Source organism: Manacus candei, unplaced genomic scaffold (assembly GCF_025592945.1).
Source record: "Manacus candei isolate 608988 ecotype Guabito, Panama unplaced genomic scaffold, ASM2559294v1 h1tg000020l, whole genome shotgun sequence".
Taxonomy (NCBI): Eukaryota; Metazoa; Chordata; class Aves; order Passeriformes; family Pipridae; genus Manacus; species Manacus candei.
In genome coordinates this window covers 3,891,511-3,908,795 of record NW_026138068.1, presented here as the reverse complement: position 1 = coordinate 3,908,795, position 17,285 = coordinate 3,891,511, and the positions used below count along the sequence as shown (strand labels likewise).

Sequence of the window (17,285 nt, the reverse complement as noted above, 5' to 3'; positions counted from 1 at the left end):
GGTGCGGGCGGCCACGGCCCCCCCCCCCTCCCTGTGAGGGGAGGGAGGGCAAAGATGGCGGCCGTGAGTTAGAAAGCGGCGGGCGGCGGGGCCGGCGGCGGACACTTCCAGGAGCCCACGGGAGGACCGAGTGCCACAGAGAGTGAGTCCCGCGTCGCCCTGCGCGCCTGGTGCCGCGCCCGCTTGGTTGCCTCCGGCCGCGCCCTGCGGCTGCCCCGCGGGGTTCCCTCCCCTCAGCCCCTCAGCGCGGCCCGCGGGGGTGTCCGGGGTGGGGGGGGACGCGCCGCGTCGGGAGCGGCCCCGCGTCTCGCTCGGCGCCTCAGCCCCGGGGAGGCCGCGTCGCCGCCCCCGCGGGGGTCCCGGCGGGCCGGGGGCGGCCCCAGGGCGGGGGAGACGCCGCCGCCGCCCCGGCCGAGCCCCGGGAGTCCCGCGAACTTCGCGCCCGGGGCCGTGCGGGGGTGGGCGGCGGAGCCCCCCGGGGTCCCGCGGAGCCTGTTCTGTGGCAGGGGCGGAGGCGGCGGGGGGGTTTGGCCGCCCCCCCGCCCCGCAGAGCCCCCCGCCCGGCCCGCGCCTTTGTGCGCTTCTTGCGCGGCCAGTGATTGTCGGGGCTGGCAACGGGGGGATGGGGGGGTTTGATTTATGGAGCCGGAGCGGCTCCGAGAGCCGCCGTGCGACGGAGCCCTCCCGCCCTCCCCCGCGATCGCGGCTTTGCTGGAGGGACGTTCAAAGAGGTGAAGGTCTGGAAACAAAAAAGTCGCGCCTGGGACACGATTACGCAGCCGATTCTGGCCCCAACCCGGAAGTTTATGTCGCGAACACGTGTTGGTGGGAAGGTGGCAGGGCTACAGCCGCCGACCCTCCGGCCCTCCCGCCGCCTCCCCTGGGGCTTCCCCGCCCGGCAGAGCCCTCCCGGGGCCCCGCAGCCTTAGGGGAGCTGAACCGCAGCGACAGACACGGCCTCAAAGTCCAGGGACTCAAACACAGGTTGCTAGGGTGAGTAATTATTTAACGTAGAAATGCCCCTATAGTCTGAAGGGGAAGAGGCCTTGTGGGTTTTTCTTCCTTGCGGGGTTTTTTCTTCTATTTTTTTTAGGTTGTTTCTTTATTATTTTTAGCTGACCAAGTTCCACACTGAGTTTGAGAGTGTAAATTGTACTTCCTTCCAGGTACTCATAGGTTGGTTTTACATGTTTGGTATCTCTTACAGATGAGGTCAATTTTTTAAATGCTTAAAAATACCTCTGAATTGATCTATTAGATAACTCCAAAGCAAGTAAATAAAATTATTGGTGTAACCAAATGACACGATCTAAAGTTAAGAATTAACTCAGTGATAACCTGTTTGGCTTTAGACTACCAGCACTGTGTCTGGATTAAAATTATTTCAATACCTGAGTGTTTTGCAAGCTGCACTCCCTGAAAATTGAAGAACTGTAGTTGATGATGTAAAGCAAAGAATTTATTATGGCAGAAATTGTGTAACAACATGACATTTGGATTGGTTTTCTGTATCTGCCTTACAGCCATGAGATGTTCTATTTGTATGCAATTTTAGTCTTTAGACATAAAATGTGGGCAGTTTGTCTGGTTGTCCAGACAATTTCTTTGCTTTCAGAACTGGCTGAGAGCTGCTCTAAAAGCCATTGGAGCAGGTCAGGGATATAGGGAGTGCATTTTTGGTGCTCTGAGGTGCACCTGGAACTGGCTCCCAGGCCAGAACTAAGGAGGGGTTGTAGTGCTCTCATGCTGCTCTTATCTCCTTGACTTTTCACTTCTTAAAACTTTTGCTACTGGTTAAATTATCACCTCCAGCCATTTAGTCCAAAAGCTGATTTCATGCCAAATCATTGCATTGTAAAGTCTCTTAATATTTGAAGAACTTCTGAATTCCACATTTTCAGACAGTGTATCCTGACTGCTGTAAATTTTGCAGAAGTCATTAAAGAGCTTTGAGGCAGAGTGTAATCCCACAGCACCCTGAACTATCCCTTGTGTCCTTGCAAGCTTTGACTTTAGAGAGGTAACCAAAATTGGAAAGATGGGTAGGATTTTTTCCAGGATTGGATTAACTTCTGATTTTTGTGAAAACAACCTTGCACATGTAAATGAAACGTTAACTACTGGTCTTGGGGTTAAGGCAGGGAAGGATGAGCGAGTTCAGTAATTAGGGTTTTACTCTTTGATTGGATGGGGACTTGGAAAGGGCCAGGAGGGGTTGGGCTGGTTGGGTTTTTTCTTTTGTTGTTGCCCAGGTTGCCTTCTGAGCCAAAAGCTGGGAGGTGAGCAGAACCCACGTGGATATCCAGAGAATCCTGTTGTGTGGGGTGGGGGTTAACAGCCCTTAAACCTCTGTTGGGAGAGGCTGCAAAGAAAGATGTGAAACTTTCAGATCATTAATAACTCACAGTTTAGACTAGCAGGGAATTTGGGGGGTGTGTCTGTCTTGTCTCTACAACTGCAGTATTTGTGTGCTTTTTTAAATGGCTTCCAGGTGACATGTATTCCTCCAAAAGCCAGTGGGATAAACCCTTCCAATAAAATGAGAACAGGAGTTGCCAACTCCATTGGTGTCCCAGGCCAAGCACTAACACCCAAGTTTGCAGTTGGATTCAGGACAGAGCCCAGGTGTCCAGAGGGTTTGGGAATAGCTGTGCCTGGTTGATTGTGATGTTTGATTTGGACTAACCTGTGATTCTATAATTGATTATGGTTTTTAAATAAGCACTTCAGGCATACGGTGTTACGGTGTGTAACTCACAGACCTGAAAATCAAAAGCCACTTCATTGTTTGGGATTCAACCATTATCTTTCTCAGGGCAAACAGAGCAGGTTGCTCGACATGTGTTTTAAAATCTTTTTTTCTTCTTTTTTGTTTTGCTTTTTGTACCAAAGCTAAAATGGAAGGAAGGAGAGAGCCAGGTTGGCATGGATACATGACATAGTATTAAACATGGCATTCTGGTTTTGTGTCTTTAAATCAGAAATTATTTACATAATACCAAACAGTGGTAGCAAAACTGTCTTTTTATCAAAGTTTTGGGCTGTATTCTTCAGCAGAAGAGAACCTTATAGAAATGCTTGATGTGTTTTGGTAGCACTTCTTGAAATGGCAGCAGTTTACATTTTTTCTTAATACAAGGAAAATAATTGAGAAACTACTGCTGTTGACATTTTATAAATACGTTTTTTTAGTTTTATTTCATAGGTTGATTTTTGCTCAGTGACATTGAACAACCTCACTAAACATAGACAATCTTATCTGCAAGATTCTGCACACTCAAAACAGTTCTTGGAGTGATGAAATGCTGAGGGAACAGCTTGTAATATTCACAACTTTTTAATAAGTATTTTCTTTTGGAGATTTTGAAGATGTGGCAAACAGGTCCTTATATAGTATTGCCAAGGCTGAACTGCAGAGCTTGATAAAGTCACTTTTCACTTAACTGAGGAGCCTCCTACCTTGCAAGATTATGGAGCTGTTTCAGCCTGATAATGTTTTAGGCTTAACCAGCATGTGTTACAGAAAATAAACTCAGCTACCACAATGCAGCTTCTCCTGTATTTTTCTCCTCATCTAATTTCCTTGCTAAATTAAAACAGGGAGGGTGGGCAGCAGTGGGGCTTGGAAGTTACACAAAGCCTAAAATTGGTGCTAAGTATTCAGTGACTTTTAATGTAAAAATTCTGGAAGTTCAGAATTCCTTTTGTTCCAAACAATGCAGCTTTGTTCCTAGTGTACAGAAACAAAATAACTGAAACTAGTCAAACTTTCATTGTCCAAACTGACAGACAAACAATTGCAGTTGTTTTACTGAACTTTTTGCTGGATTGTGAGCAACCACAAATTTTTAAGACTTAAAATTGGGGTTATCATGAGAGAGATGCAGCTGGGGGATTTCTCAGTGACAAGGGATGCCTCTGGAGATACCCTGGAATTGTAGAAATTGCTTTGCTGGTTCCCCTCACCAGTCATCTAGTGAAAACTTAGAAATAAGGAATTAAAGCATTACTTCTGAACTCTGTGAAACTGTCTTAAGATATCTGAGCCATCATGGTTTTAAAGGTTAAAAATGTCGAGCTCAGTGTCATCATGGGTATGTTAAACTTGACTTAAAAGAGACTTGATGGGTGGTGACACCATTTTAGGATGGCTGGGGAAGATGTGTTTGTGTGGTGTTGGTGTGAGGCTTTTTTTCTAGCCTTGGTTTTGTTTTGAGTCTCAACTTCATAGAAAGGCCTTTCCTTTGTACATTGTGAGAGTAGACTAGAAATCATCTGGAGTAATTCTTTTTCTCCTAGTTCTCTTGAAGTAAACAACCCCAGGCTTCAGACTTTCTGTGCCTCTATTCAGTGCAGCCACTTATCTCTCAACCAAGTTTTAGTCGTCTGTCTTTGGAGATCAAAACTCCATCCAGACCCAAGAATGACACAAGTGACATTTTCTTCTCTTGGACACTGAAAGATTTTAGTTTATTCATCCTTTGAGCACTTTGTGGAAGGGTGTTCATGCCTCTTCCTAATGGATACTGTAAAGTTATGATTGTAGAGTGTTTTGGAGCTTCTGTTTGATGGGGTGACTTGTGTGAATTCCCCTTCTGTGGAGAAATTCACCTTCACTGGCTGCCCTGAGTTCTGAACACCAAAATTACTGATAAGCAAAGACTTCCTTTGCACACTTGAGCCTTTCTCCCCTCACCTGTTTTTAGTTAGTAAACAATGCTGTAAGTGTCTAAACTTAGATGGGATGGTCACTGGTAGGATTTTAGCCTGATGAAAATGAAGGCTTTATCTTACCCCATTAATATATATAATCCCCCTTTTTGAGATGGGAACCTCAATCCTTCTGAAAGGTGAAGCTGAATGTCAGTTCTTAATCATTTTTCTTGACCAGTTCAGGCTTCCAGGAGACAGGCTGGTGGGTTCATTAAATCTGCTGGGTGTCTTAATGTTTCTTAATGTCTTCTGTACCTGGTAACTACAAACCAGGCTATTCTGCCAATTTATCTGATCACCTGAAATGCCTTTAAAAACAGAGTCTGGTTCTGACAAGCAAGTGGTGTTTGATGGGGTTGTGTGTGGTCAGTAGCAATCCTGCCAAGTGTTCCTTACTTAGATACTCTTTTGGGTGTCTTTAAATGTTTGCTTAAAAGTGTATCTTCCCCTTGTCCCAGTACCTCAGATCCACTGCTTCACTTGTGGTGCCATCATCTTGGTGTGAATCCACTGAAGGAAGGTTTCTCCCTGCCATTGGACAGACTAAAACTATGAAGAATAAGAATTAAGTGCCCCAGGCTTAACTTATTACAAGAATTACCTGTTCTGCCAAACGTGCTGAGGAGTATGTGTGACCAGCCAGCTGGATGTGCTGAGCTGTGCCTGTACAAAGGAGAAGCAAGGGAATGCTGTTTGGGAGGCTTGGGAAGGAATATCTAAAATGCCAACAAATATTCTTGTCTTCTTACCTGCTCTAGAGTAGGTGTTTGGCTTCGGTGGGGTTTGGCGTTTTGTTGTTTGTTACCAGTGGGTGTAAAGGGGGTGTGGAGAGTGAGTGAAGTGAAGACCTACTTGAGCTGTATCTTAACCTGTAAAGGCAGCAGCTCAAGTTCTGTGGAATCATTTAATTTTTGTCTTAATACTCGGGCAGGGTTTCTTTCTTAAGCAAGTGAAGCACGTTATCTTCCTTCTTCATCTTTAAACATGGACTATTTGGCTTTTTAATAAGTTTTTACATTGTCTAGAATAGCTTTTTGAAATTAATTTTGCTTGTCCTCCACATAAAGGAGCCTGTGACCTGCTGGTGGTGTCCTATTTAATATATAGTTACACACTATAATAGTGGCACGTTTGCTCTTTCCACCACGCCAAACAAAATTTCTCCAGTGAATGAATGTAACCTAATGTAGCAGCAAGCAAGAAATAAAAGCTTTCCTTAAGCTCTTTATCACTAACTTGTTACAAGATAAAGTAAATGAGTTTTAATTGTGCTTCCCTCCTGCCGTTGCTTCACTGACAAAGACAGTTCATTAGCATAACACAGTCTCACCATTTCTGCTTTTGGTGTGTCTTGTGATGCTTGAAAATGAAGTGCAACAAAGACTAGAAAAGGTGGTTTTTTAAGTTTATGGCCATGATAACATTGTAGTAAACTGTTTAATTCTTCCTGCTTGTAAATGTGGTGGGTATATTAAAAATATTTTTAAAAACAAAACAGAGGAAAAACCTACAAACAGAAGAACCAGCAAATCTAGAAAGTGAAACTCTGTGTACAAGAGGCTGCACCTAAATCCGGGAAAGGGAGTGCTGTGCATGCGAAAAAATAGATCAAAATTAAATGTAACTTGTATTTACAGTTCTGTTTCTTTTTTCTTTTCAGAGATGGTGGAGCCAGGACAAGATCTGTTGCTTGCTGCTTTGAGTGAGAGTGGAATCAGTCCAAATGATCTCTTTGATATTGACTCTCCGGACGTGGTTCTTGCAAATCCAGCACCAACTCCAGCTGTTCAGCAGGTTAAAACAAGAACAGGGGTTTGCTAGAGGACATGAGAGCTTGGGCTTGGTGTGTTGGGAGGGGTGGGGAGGGTGGTGTTCACAGTGAATGCTTGAAGAATGTGGAGTTTTCATAGACTTCTTGTTTCATAGTACTGAGTTGGGAAAATGACTTGCTATTAATTTTAAACCTTTATACAAAAAAGCAATCTGAAACACTTTAGGTCAGCACAAACATAAATGAGCTTAATTTGTGGACATGAGGTGGAGGATGCTGTCATGTGTGAGAACTTTTCTGTCACTGGAGTCTGGCCTCTCTACTATAAAATGCACAAAAACTGTAACACAATACCGGGTTTAAGCTCCGAGATAGCCTTCAATCTGCCAGACTGTAACAGTTTCAGCCTGGGAACAGAAGCCTTGAGGTTTTATTCCTGCTAACTTGTTTCCTGATGCTTTGTTTCTGCAGTCAGTACCTCTTAGTGCATTAGAACTGGGCCTGGAGGCTGAGGCTGCATCTGCTGTGAAACAAGAACCAGAGACTGTTTCTACTCCAGCCTTATTAAATGTTCGGGTAAGAACTGGTGCTCCAGGATCTCTGTGTGTGGTGTGGTGGGTTCACCTGGGCTGGACATCAGGTGCCCACTGAGCTCCTTTATCACACCCCCTCCTCAGCTGGACAAAGGCTGAAAACGAGGTGAAGGGCTCCTGGGCTGAGATAGGCACAGGGAGATCAGCAATTTGTCTTGGGCAGACCAGCCTCAGCTTGGGGAAATGAATTTATTGCCAGCTAACAATGGAGTAGGATAATGAGAAATAAGAACAAATCTAAAAATACCTTCCCTCCACTCCTCCCTTTGTCCTGGGCTCAACTTCAATCCTGACATCATCATATGTTGTCTTTGCTGCTCCTCGTTCCTCGCGCTTCTCCTCTGCTTCTGCAGCTCCTTCACAAACTTTCCAAATGTGGGTCCTTCCCATGGGCTGCAGTTCTTGATGAGCTGCTCCAGCTGTGTCTCCTGTATGGCCACAGGTGCTGCCAGAAAGCCTGTTCTGGCATGGACTCCTCTCCATGGGGTCACAGTGTCCTTTGGGCACATCCACCTGCCCTGGGCTGCAGGTGGATCTCTGCTCCACTGTCACCTCCGTGGGCTGCAGGCAGACATCCTGCCTCACCGTGGGCTCCAGGGGAATCCCTGCTCCAGCACCTCCTCCCTCTCCTTCACTGACCTTGGTGTCTGCAGTTTATGTATTGGGAATTCTCTTTAGCTCAGGATTCCTGTACCTATAGTAGTCATGTCTTGTACCTGGATGATGAATCCTTCATCCTGTTTTTTTTTTTATTTTCCTTACCTTAAAATAACATTTAAAAATAACTTTCCTAAATATGTGCAGCAATATATTGAAAGACACTTCTTGCAGCACAAGATAATTACTCTGGCATCTTCAACATGTTATTTGAAGTCATTTCTTATTACAAGTGTCTTCTAAAACCTGGTATCTCCTGCTGATGAAAGGCTAATAAAGTCTGCTTGGGTTTTTTTATTGTTTTCTGAAAATCTCCCTGGTTCTCTGTTGCCAGCAACCACCATCCACCACAACCTTTGTGCTGAATCAAATAAATCAGCTTCCAACCCTGGGGACTACAATTGTGATGACAAAAACGACGCCTGTCACCACCACCAGACAGACCATCACTGTAGCAAAGATCATCCAGACCAGCACAACCACCCGGCCCTCGGTGGCAGCACCAGCAGTAAGAAATGCCTTGACCACTGCACCTTCCAAGGACCAGATTCAGCTGAAAGATCTGCTCAAGAATAATAGTCTTAATGAACTCATGAAACTGAAGCCACCTCCTAATATTGCCCAACCAGTAGCAACAGCAGCAAGTGAGTTTTCTTCTTTTTTTTTCACCATTACAGTATTTTAAATAGTAAAATAATGATCTTTGCACATCTTGGGTTTTCACTGATTAGTACAATACCATGGTAAAATGAAGTGATTGAGAAAAATTATAAAATTCATTCTAACTTTAATAGTGTTCAATTCAGTAGTATAAAATAACAGGCTTCTTAAAAAATTAAGCTTTTGATTTACTTCATGGAATGAGGAAAATGACATTTTTGATTGCAGCTGGAAAATTAGTAAAATTAATCTATGAGCATTACAGAAATCAATTAACTGTCTTATTGGAGTCTGCATCAGTTCCTGTTGTACTGTGTACTTGCTGTGCAACTGTAACAAACTAGTGCCTTGTTTGGCATCTTCCAAACTAGATTTGCAGCACATACTACAAATGGTGCTCCTGGGGTAAGGTGTTCCTGTAAAGTATCTCCTGCAAAAGAAAAATCTGTCCCTCTGTTTCATTAGAGGTATCAGATCTATTGTTTAAAAAAAATTTAAATCCTAAAAACTTGCTGTTCATTTTCATGTCATCTCTGAAATGTTGTGTTAACTTAAATGCCAAAACTATTTTGTTACCACACTCCCAATCTTTGTTTTATGATTCCTTTCGAAATACTTCCTTCTATGTTATTTCTAACGTGCTCAACTTAATATAAGGGAAAAGCTGCATGTGTGTGAAATTCTGATTTAATTCTTTCCTGTTCCTCTGATTTCAGCATGAGGTTAAGGTCAGACTACTTAGAAAATATCTTTATTGCTGTTGTTTTTCTGTAAGGTACACAGGCTTTTTCTGTGTTTCTTTATTTTCATTGTGTCTGAAATGAGCTTTGCTGATTTTATAGGTGTGGTTGGCATAACCTATTTTCCGTCTGCAGATCGAGAGTGCAGTGAATGAGCTGCTTGGGAGGACTGAAACAAAAAGCAGAATGTGCCTCCTCATTTCATTGCCTTCTGTTAGGGAGTGGTTGACAAAACTTAAAGTTCAGCCCCTAAATGAAGTTGGGGTGGGGGTAAAGGAGTGAGGAAGAGGAGAGAAGGTTTTACAGGACTGACTTATCCCCTTGGTGCAAAGTGAAAACTCACAGAAGCACAGAAGAGGTGACATCAATCCACAAATTGTTATAGTGGCACAGCTGTAGAAAATATTGAATCTGTAGGAAGTAAAAAGGAGACATGCAACTTCCAGAACTGCATTTCTAATCTTATTTGTGTTCTTATGTTTCTTTTTTTCATGTTTATAAAAAAAAGTTGACAATACTTGTGGCAAATTGAAAGGCAGAGAAGCTCTTGAAAGGAAACATGGTCTTTTTGTATAATTCAGGCAGCAGGAGTTCTAGATTGGAAAATATTAAAAAGTTGAATTATGCAATGTCTTTGAGGAAAATTTTTATTTGTGCAAGTGCCTTAATTGGTTTTTTTGGGGCAACTATGCTAAATTTATTACACAATGGAAGCTTGACAGCAGGTTTCAATGTTTTACATATATCCTTGTGTAAATCACTTTTGTTCTGTACTGAGCCCCATTGCCAGTTGCTTCCAAACGTGACTGAGGACAGGAAAGTTAATAAATGGTCTTCTTAAAGGATCCTGTTATAAACTTTAAACAATTGAGTCCAAAGTGTTGACTTTTTGTTTTACAGAACTAATTGTAGTTTCTTCTAAGGTGGTAAATGCCACCAGACCAGGTAAGTTCATTTCTGTTGAAACTCTGAGTTTTTTGGTTTGTTGTTAAACTTCGAAGGCTCACAAGGTGGAGTAGCTGTAAATCCTGTGTATAGATTTGGTGAAAGTGAAAGATAATTTTTATTAAATATTGAAACATACACAACTGTGAGACACAGTGGCATTGCATGGGGAGGCCCTTCAGTCAAAAGAGTAACAGAATTCAACTCCTTGGACTTGTTACTTTGCTCAGAAGCATTGATTGTGTTGAAGCATTGGTGTGCTACTTGATATTTTAAACTTCTAAATGTTAATTTGAGTTGCTGTTTGGAGGGAATTCCTGTAAACCCCAGCTTTCCTTTTGTAGCTGACCTAAGCAATGGTGCAGTGAAGAAGGAGGCTTCCACAAAAGAGGTAGCAAGAATATGGATAAATGACATTAAAATGAGAAGTTTCTCACCTACCGTGGTAAGTGGTGCAGATAATTTGCCAAATGAGTGTGTTACTGGCCACAAACACCTGGGGCCAGTTTCAGGGGTTACTCATCCATGCCTTGTGTGTGGTGGAATTGTCAAGTGCAGCTGTTTTGTCCAAAAGCTCAGTTTCTCCACTAAAAACTTGGTTAGATGACTAAAACTAACAGCTGTGTGGAGCAGAGACTACTGAGTAAATGACAATTTCAAGAAATTACTGTTCTTAACAGAACCTCATTGTATGTGTGAAGAAGGGTGTGCTGATTAAAGGTGATAAGCACATCCCTTGCTCTGGGGTAAGGCTTTTTCTTTTGAAATAACTGTTTTCCAATGAGGAAAGCCAGAGGAGTTCCTCTGGCATGGCTGTCCTTCTGGGCCGTTGGATTGAAGATGTAAATTGAGTATCTTTCAATTTTCTAAATGTAATAAAATTACATTCTGATGCTGTAATTGAGTTTTGGCATCTTCACTGATAGCTGGACTCAGACTGAATTTGGGAAGAACTGTGCTCCTCAGTCACTGGCATATAGAAGCCTTTTGAGATCACTTTTGTATTAAACATTAGTAATTGTGGAAGATGTTTGATTTGTCATCTAGCAAGTACTTTACAAATATTCAAATACTTCCATTGATCAAGGCCACAGTAAAAAATGGGTAACTGTCAGGCTTCAGAGAGTACTGGGTAGAGCTGTGACTATTGTAACTATTCCCCAAAGTTGTAAAATTACATCATGAGTGTGAAACTGCTCGTGACTTCAAGGGAGTACGTGGAAATTAGGGCTGTTGTGTTTTCAGGACAGTTTTCTTTAAGTCATAGTCCAGTTTTAATATGCTGTAAGAAGAGTTCCTTTTTAATTCTGCTTATGCAAGTTTGGGGTACTTGATCTCTTTGCAAAGGAGAGGAAGTTCCCTGACTTTGTGTCTCTGAAGGTTTGTTCAGAGTGTGAGGAATCTGCATTCCTGCCTGTAGTTTTCCCAGCTATTCCCTAGCTCAGCCAGCCCATGTGTTAAAACACTCAAGTCCAAGTTTGTCCTCTTTTCCTTTCTCTTGTTCGTTTTCGGGACATGGAATATTGACAATGTGCTGTTTGACTAACAGGAGTATTTCTCTCTTGCAGAAAGTGCCAGCAGTAAAAGAGGAGGAGGAACCTGAGGAAGAAGATGAGGAAGAAATGGGCCATGCAGAGACTTATGCTGAGTATATGCCAATAAAATGTACGACCTGCTGTTTAGTTACATCAAAAGGCTGAAATGCTTTCAGAGCTAATTTGTTTTGTGATTACTAACAGCAGAAAACAGAGAAGTTACTGTCTGAGTCAAGTTAAAAGAACCTAAATATGTTGTAGGTTTTCCTAGGAAATTTTTTGTCTTCTACAGTGCTTAGTTTTGGAAGATATGTGGATTTTTTTAATAGAAGGGGAATTCTTTAGTGTATCTTTGAGCAGTACTTGTTTCACAGATATGACTGATGAACCAAGATAGGCATTTTTTTTTTACCTATGTTAAGATGCCTTGTGCCTCAGCAGAGGAAATTTTGTGAAGGGATTAAGTGCTCACTGCTACACTTAAAAATCTACTTTGAGTCTTTTGGTGTGAAATCACCCTGAGCACATTCTTCCTGCATTGTTCCTGGCTGACTACTTAGAACTGGTTCTTGGTTGGTTTTCTTTTAAGTGAATCTTTTACTGCTGTTAATTGCCATCTTCTGTTTTTTCTCCTTTCTCTTTATTGTACCCATTGACAGAAAGCTGTTATCTTGTTTCCTAAGTACATTGTTGACCTGCTGTATAAGCAAGGCAACAAATTTTACATGGAGTTTGTAGCTAAACAGTTAATTTTTATTGTCACTGATGAGATCTGTCAGCAATTAAACCATGTCTGTTCTAAATCTTTTCTCCTCTCATTCTGCTTAAAAACAGCACTATATAAATAGAGAGAAGAATGTTGCTTTTGTGATTCTAGCATCCTGAGGCTGCCTCTGGCCTTTTGGGAAGACAAGGTCCAGACTGGTTTTTCTCAAACATGTCAAGTCCTCAAATAATTTAATTTTCTATTAAGTGACTTTTATCTAATTTCATAAAAATTGGGGGAAGGTGGTGAGAAGAGAAAGTATGATTGCAGTTAAAAATTCAGATTAATGTGTTCCTTGGTTTAACACTTGACAGACTGTTGCAATGAAACATTGCTGACTTTGGACTTTGCAATCACAGTTGTAATTTGTTTTGGTAAATATAATAACTTGTGCTGCAGCACCAGAGCTCTGGATCATGTTTTCATCTTCTCCCTTCCTTTTCACCCAGTAAAAATTGGGCTACGTCATCCTGACCCAGTAGTGGAAACCAGCTCATTATCCAGTGTGACTCCTCCTGATGTGTGGTACCAGACATCAATATCAGAAGAAACAATTGATAGTGGCTGGTTGTCAGCTTTGCAACTTGAAGCAATCACTTATGCAGCCCAGGTATGCCAGATATCAGTGCAGCTTAAAAGCTAACAGAGAATTTAAGAAGAAAAACTACTGTCTGACAAGCATAGCTATGTCAGTTTTACGAGATAAAATAATAAGAGCTTAAAGGTTTGAGTTGCATTAGGAGGTGGCAGGTGAGCTTCAGTTCAGATAAATGGGAGGTAATACACCTTGGAAAGCTTTTTCTAAACCACTTCGATAATGCTGATCTCTAACTGTCTTAAAACTCAGGAAGAACAAGTTAGTCATTTTTATTTCTCTGAAATAACTTAATGGCTGCAGTAGCAGCAGGCTGAGAAACTGAGCCCTGTTTGACGTCACTGGGAGGGGTATGGAGAGCAAGATTGGGTGTTATTTTGCTGCTGAATTACACTTCAGTGTGCCCACAGCAGATGTGTGTGCAGCACTCTGTGTGTTGGAGGGGGAGACAGTGAAATTGAACTAAAATTGTCACAGGAGGGAAGTTGCCTCTTGAAAAAAAGACTAATGTGGCTGGGCCACCTGGGGCTGCAGAGGAGAAAAGGAATGGGAATGAAATATAGGTTTACATAACCAGGAAGTCAGTGATAGCCCACAAAACCCAAGAACAAAACCGATCTTGGTGAAAGGAGATTTGGTTTAAAATGGGCAGAACAACACTGCTGTCCACAGGCTCTGGATGTCTGGGTCTTGCTGCTGTGAAAGGCTGTGGAAGTGCTTATTGGGGTGTTAGGAAAAGGCACTGAAAGAATTACACAGATCTGTAGAACAGTCATAGGTGTGCTGAGGGAAGAAGGGAGAATGGATCACATAAAGCAGTTAAGCTCATATGCTTTCCTTAAATAAAATCCCCTTTTCCTGCTACCAGGAGTTTGCTTGGACCACTGGTCTTCTCCAATAGGATGTTTCTTATGTTTGCTCATTTCTGACAATCCCCAGTGATGTGTTCTGGAGAATGGGTACAAGTTTTTTGTTCTTTCTCCTACAGCAACATGAAACATTCCTGCCCAATGGAGACAGAGCTGGATTCTTGATAGGTGATGGTGCTGGTGTAGGAAAAGGAAGGACCATAGCTGGAATAATCTATGAAAATTACTTGTTAGGCAGAAAAAGAGCAGTCTGGTAAGTGTGTGAGGATTTGTTAGAGCAGACACTCCAGTGACTGTATGACTTCAATTCAGGGTCATCTGTCTTCTGACAAAAGTTGTAGCAACTGCTTTTTGAGCTTCTGCTGTACTTACAGAACTTGCCTTGTTTTCTGTCCTCAGGTTTAGTGTGTCAAACGATCTGAAATACGATGCTGAAAGAGATTTGAGAGATATTGGAGCAAAAAACATATTGGTTCATTCATTAAACAAGGTGTGGAAACTTTTTACTATGTACAGTTGAGGCAAAGCCTTAGGTACGCTGGTGTGACGGGTTGTGCATGTTGACTGTTTTAAGAGCAAGAATGCACTAATTTCAATAAATGTGCTGTCTAGGCCTTGTTTGACAGGCCTTAATCTTACAAAGAACCACACAGAGCTTTAAGTTAATCATGTAAATAGGCCCCTTGTAGGATTAAGTCTTAGCATGTGCTTTTTTTTAATTACTCTTCAAGCCGCTACTGACACTGCTAGTAGAGTATTTTCTAGGAAGTTGAAGTATTCTTTAAATCTTTAAAGCTTTGTAGCATTTGATTTTTTCCTTTCTATCTCTCAGTGCACATTTTAGATGTAATACATTTTGTGTGTAATACTTGAATAATGGACTTGCTCAGTGACTTGTTAAAGCAGCAGTGGTGTGAGCAGTTATTTTTGGAGACTGTGCCTCTGCTCAGGATTAGCCACTTAAATTGTGAAGTGTGATTGCTGGTTGAATTCACTGAACTTAGTTTGATTTAAGTTATATTTTTGCTTTGTGAGTTCTTAATTTCTAAACTAAAGCTTTAGAAATCATCACTTGTGGTAGCAGCAGTAAATACACTTGAGGTATTGGCTTTAAAGGGATACATTGGAACTAAAATCTCAGTTGTATTTAAATTAAGGAAAGCCTTTAGCCAAAGAATGTGTCTATTAAGCTTCTGAAACCTCAGCTCTAGTCTTCCTTAAGTGTGTATTTAAATAAGGCCCTGTATAACCCCTTAACCACGTTACCATGTGCCAGCTGTGGGATATGGGTGGGTCACCGTGTTCACACCTTTAAGGTTGAGACCACCAGCATCCCATAATCATCTGGGAGGTGGGACTGAGGAGGGATCTCTTTTGAGTAATTTCTGTAATTTCTTTTTATTGCAGTTCAAGTATGGGAAAATCTCTTCCAAACATAATGGAAGTGTGAAGAAAGGTGTCATCTTTGCTACCTATTCTTCTCTTATTGGAGAAAGTCAGTCTGGAGGGAAATACAAAACCAGATTAAAGCAACTGCTTCACTGGTGTGGTGAAGACTTTGATGGTGTTGTATCCTTTGTCTGGAGTTCAGTTTATTCTAACCAAACTTCTATTTAAACTTAAATCTTTACAGATAATAATGTATTTGTAGGTGTTGTTCTTTATTTGTGTTGGCAATCAGTTGTGTGCATGCTCTGACACGAGACTTGAAGTTTTATAAACTATGTGCCAGAAGTATTATCATTATCTTGTTGCCACACAACTCAGGTACAAGAAGGAAGCTTCTGCTTTTTCTATAACAAGCACATAAGATTCTTAAGCATCATATTTTAATTTTACACTAAAATTCTCTCCAGCGATTATTAAAAAAATTTGAGTATCAACAGCATTCTCAAGAGCTCAGGTGTTGGCCATTGTGTTCTTAAATACTGAACCAGTAGCTAAATGTTTTCCTAAGATTTTTAGTGAAAAAACACTAGTGTCTTCTTGAGTCAATTTACCTGTTGAAATTAGCAGTTTTTCTTGCCTTCTGTTTGAGATCCTCACTCTGAAAACGTGGGACGAAGTTTTCCTTAATTACAGTTCAGATTGTATTTGATGAGTGTCATAAAGCAAAGAACCTGTGTCCTGTTGGTTCATCGAAACCAACCAAGACAGGTCTGGCTGTACTGGAGCTTCAAAATAAACTTCCCAAAGCCAGGGTTGTTTATGCCAGTGCCACAGGTATGTGCTGCTGGGTTTACACTCGGTGTCTCTGTATGTCTTTGCTGGCACTGGTTCAGACTCTGTTCTTCTCCTCAGGTGCATCTGAGCCAAGAAACATGGCATATATGAACCGTCTTGGAATTTGGGGTGAAGGAACTCCCTTTAGGGAGTTCAGTGATTTTATTCAGGCTGTTGAAAGAAGGTAATATTTCATTTCAAAGACCTACAGCAGGAATACACGTAGTTGTGTCTGACTGTGCTCTGCAGTTCCTTGTCTTCACTCAGTCCTCTGCAGACGTGTTCTGTCACACCAAGAACTTTCTAACTCTGGAAGAAATGTACTTTATCTCAGGTGGTGAAAAATAGGATGTTTCTCTTGCTCACAGAAAAATTGGAGGGCTTTAGAAGCTTGTTGGGAAAAAAACCTTAATGTGGGTGTTAGGAAAAGAAAAGACTGCTCCCCATGAAAACACCCTGTGTGTGCTGTCTGCTCAGTGCAGTCGATGGCTCACTGCAGAAGGCCTCTGTTTATGCATCAGCTCAGCAATTTAATAGGAGGAAATCTCATTCTTGTCCTTACTGGCATAAGAACCCAGCTCAGGGAAATTGTATCTGCTGTGGCAGAGTACTTCATACTTCAGAATGTGTCAATAAAACTAAATGTGAGGGGTCAGAAAAAAACCACTGCTGCATTCCTTGGTAGGCAAGCATCTTAATATGTTTTGTCTACTTAAAGAATTTTGAACACTTCAGAAAGCTTAGTATGCATTTTATTTACCATCTGCATGATGCATGACTCTTCTAGACTGTGCAGGTGTAGTCTCACTTCATTACTGAGTATGGATCAAATGAGCAATAATGAAATTACAGCCCCAAGCCTGTGAGTAGCAAAGCTTTGAGGGTGACTTCAGTGCTCTCAAGGTATTGCTAGAGGTGTGTTGCTGCTGAAGAGAACTGAAGTTACCTACTAATTAAATAATTCTCATGCCAGCATAAATTCGAATGGCTCACTACAGTTTGTATTAATTATTTTAAATCTTCAGTGGAATCTATAAAATTACAATACAAGATTCTGTTAACATTTGGACCAACTCCATTATCCTCATACAGTTTGTAAGGTACTGTCTCCTTGTGCTTCCTAGGTCATTTGGGAAAAAAAATAACTGAGTTTTACCTCTTGGGATGCACTTAATTCTCACAAGGCAGGGATACAGTTTTACTTATGTAAAGGCTAAA

At 41.7% G+C, this 17,285-nt stretch overlaps 1 protein-coding gene across 2 annotated transcripts in view; it reads left to right on the top strand.

Annotated features, from left to right (window-relative positions):
- Nucleotides 1-17,285, top strand: part of SBNO1 (strawberry notch homolog 1) — a 30,421-nt gene continuing 13,136 nt past the window's right edge. The window contains exons 1-12 of one of the 2 annotated variants that reach the window (XM_051785608.1): nt 1-142; nt 6,374-6,507; nt 6,956-7,060; nt 8,069-8,378; nt 10,424-10,524; nt 11,648-11,744; nt 12,830-12,990; nt 13,964-14,097; nt 14,244-14,334; nt 15,252-15,413; nt 15,932-16,067; nt 16,146-16,251. In XM_051785608.1, coding sequence (XP_051641568.1) covers nt 6,376-6,507; nt 6,956-7,060; nt 8,069-8,378; nt 10,424-10,524; nt 11,648-11,744; nt 12,830-12,990; nt 13,964-14,097; nt 14,244-14,334; nt 15,252-15,413; nt 15,932-16,067; nt 16,146-16,251 — 1,535 coding nt within the window. In that variant the 5' untranslated portion in view covers nt 1-142; nt 6,374-6,375. Of the gene's footprint in view, nt 143-603; nt 994-6,373; nt 6,508-6,955; nt 7,061-8,068; nt 8,379-10,423; nt 10,525-11,647; nt 11,745-12,829; nt 12,991-13,963; nt 14,098-14,243; nt 14,335-15,251; nt 15,414-15,931; nt 16,068-16,145; nt 16,252-17,285 lie in introns of those variants that run through there. The other variant, XM_051785609.1, reaches the window with a different exon arrangement.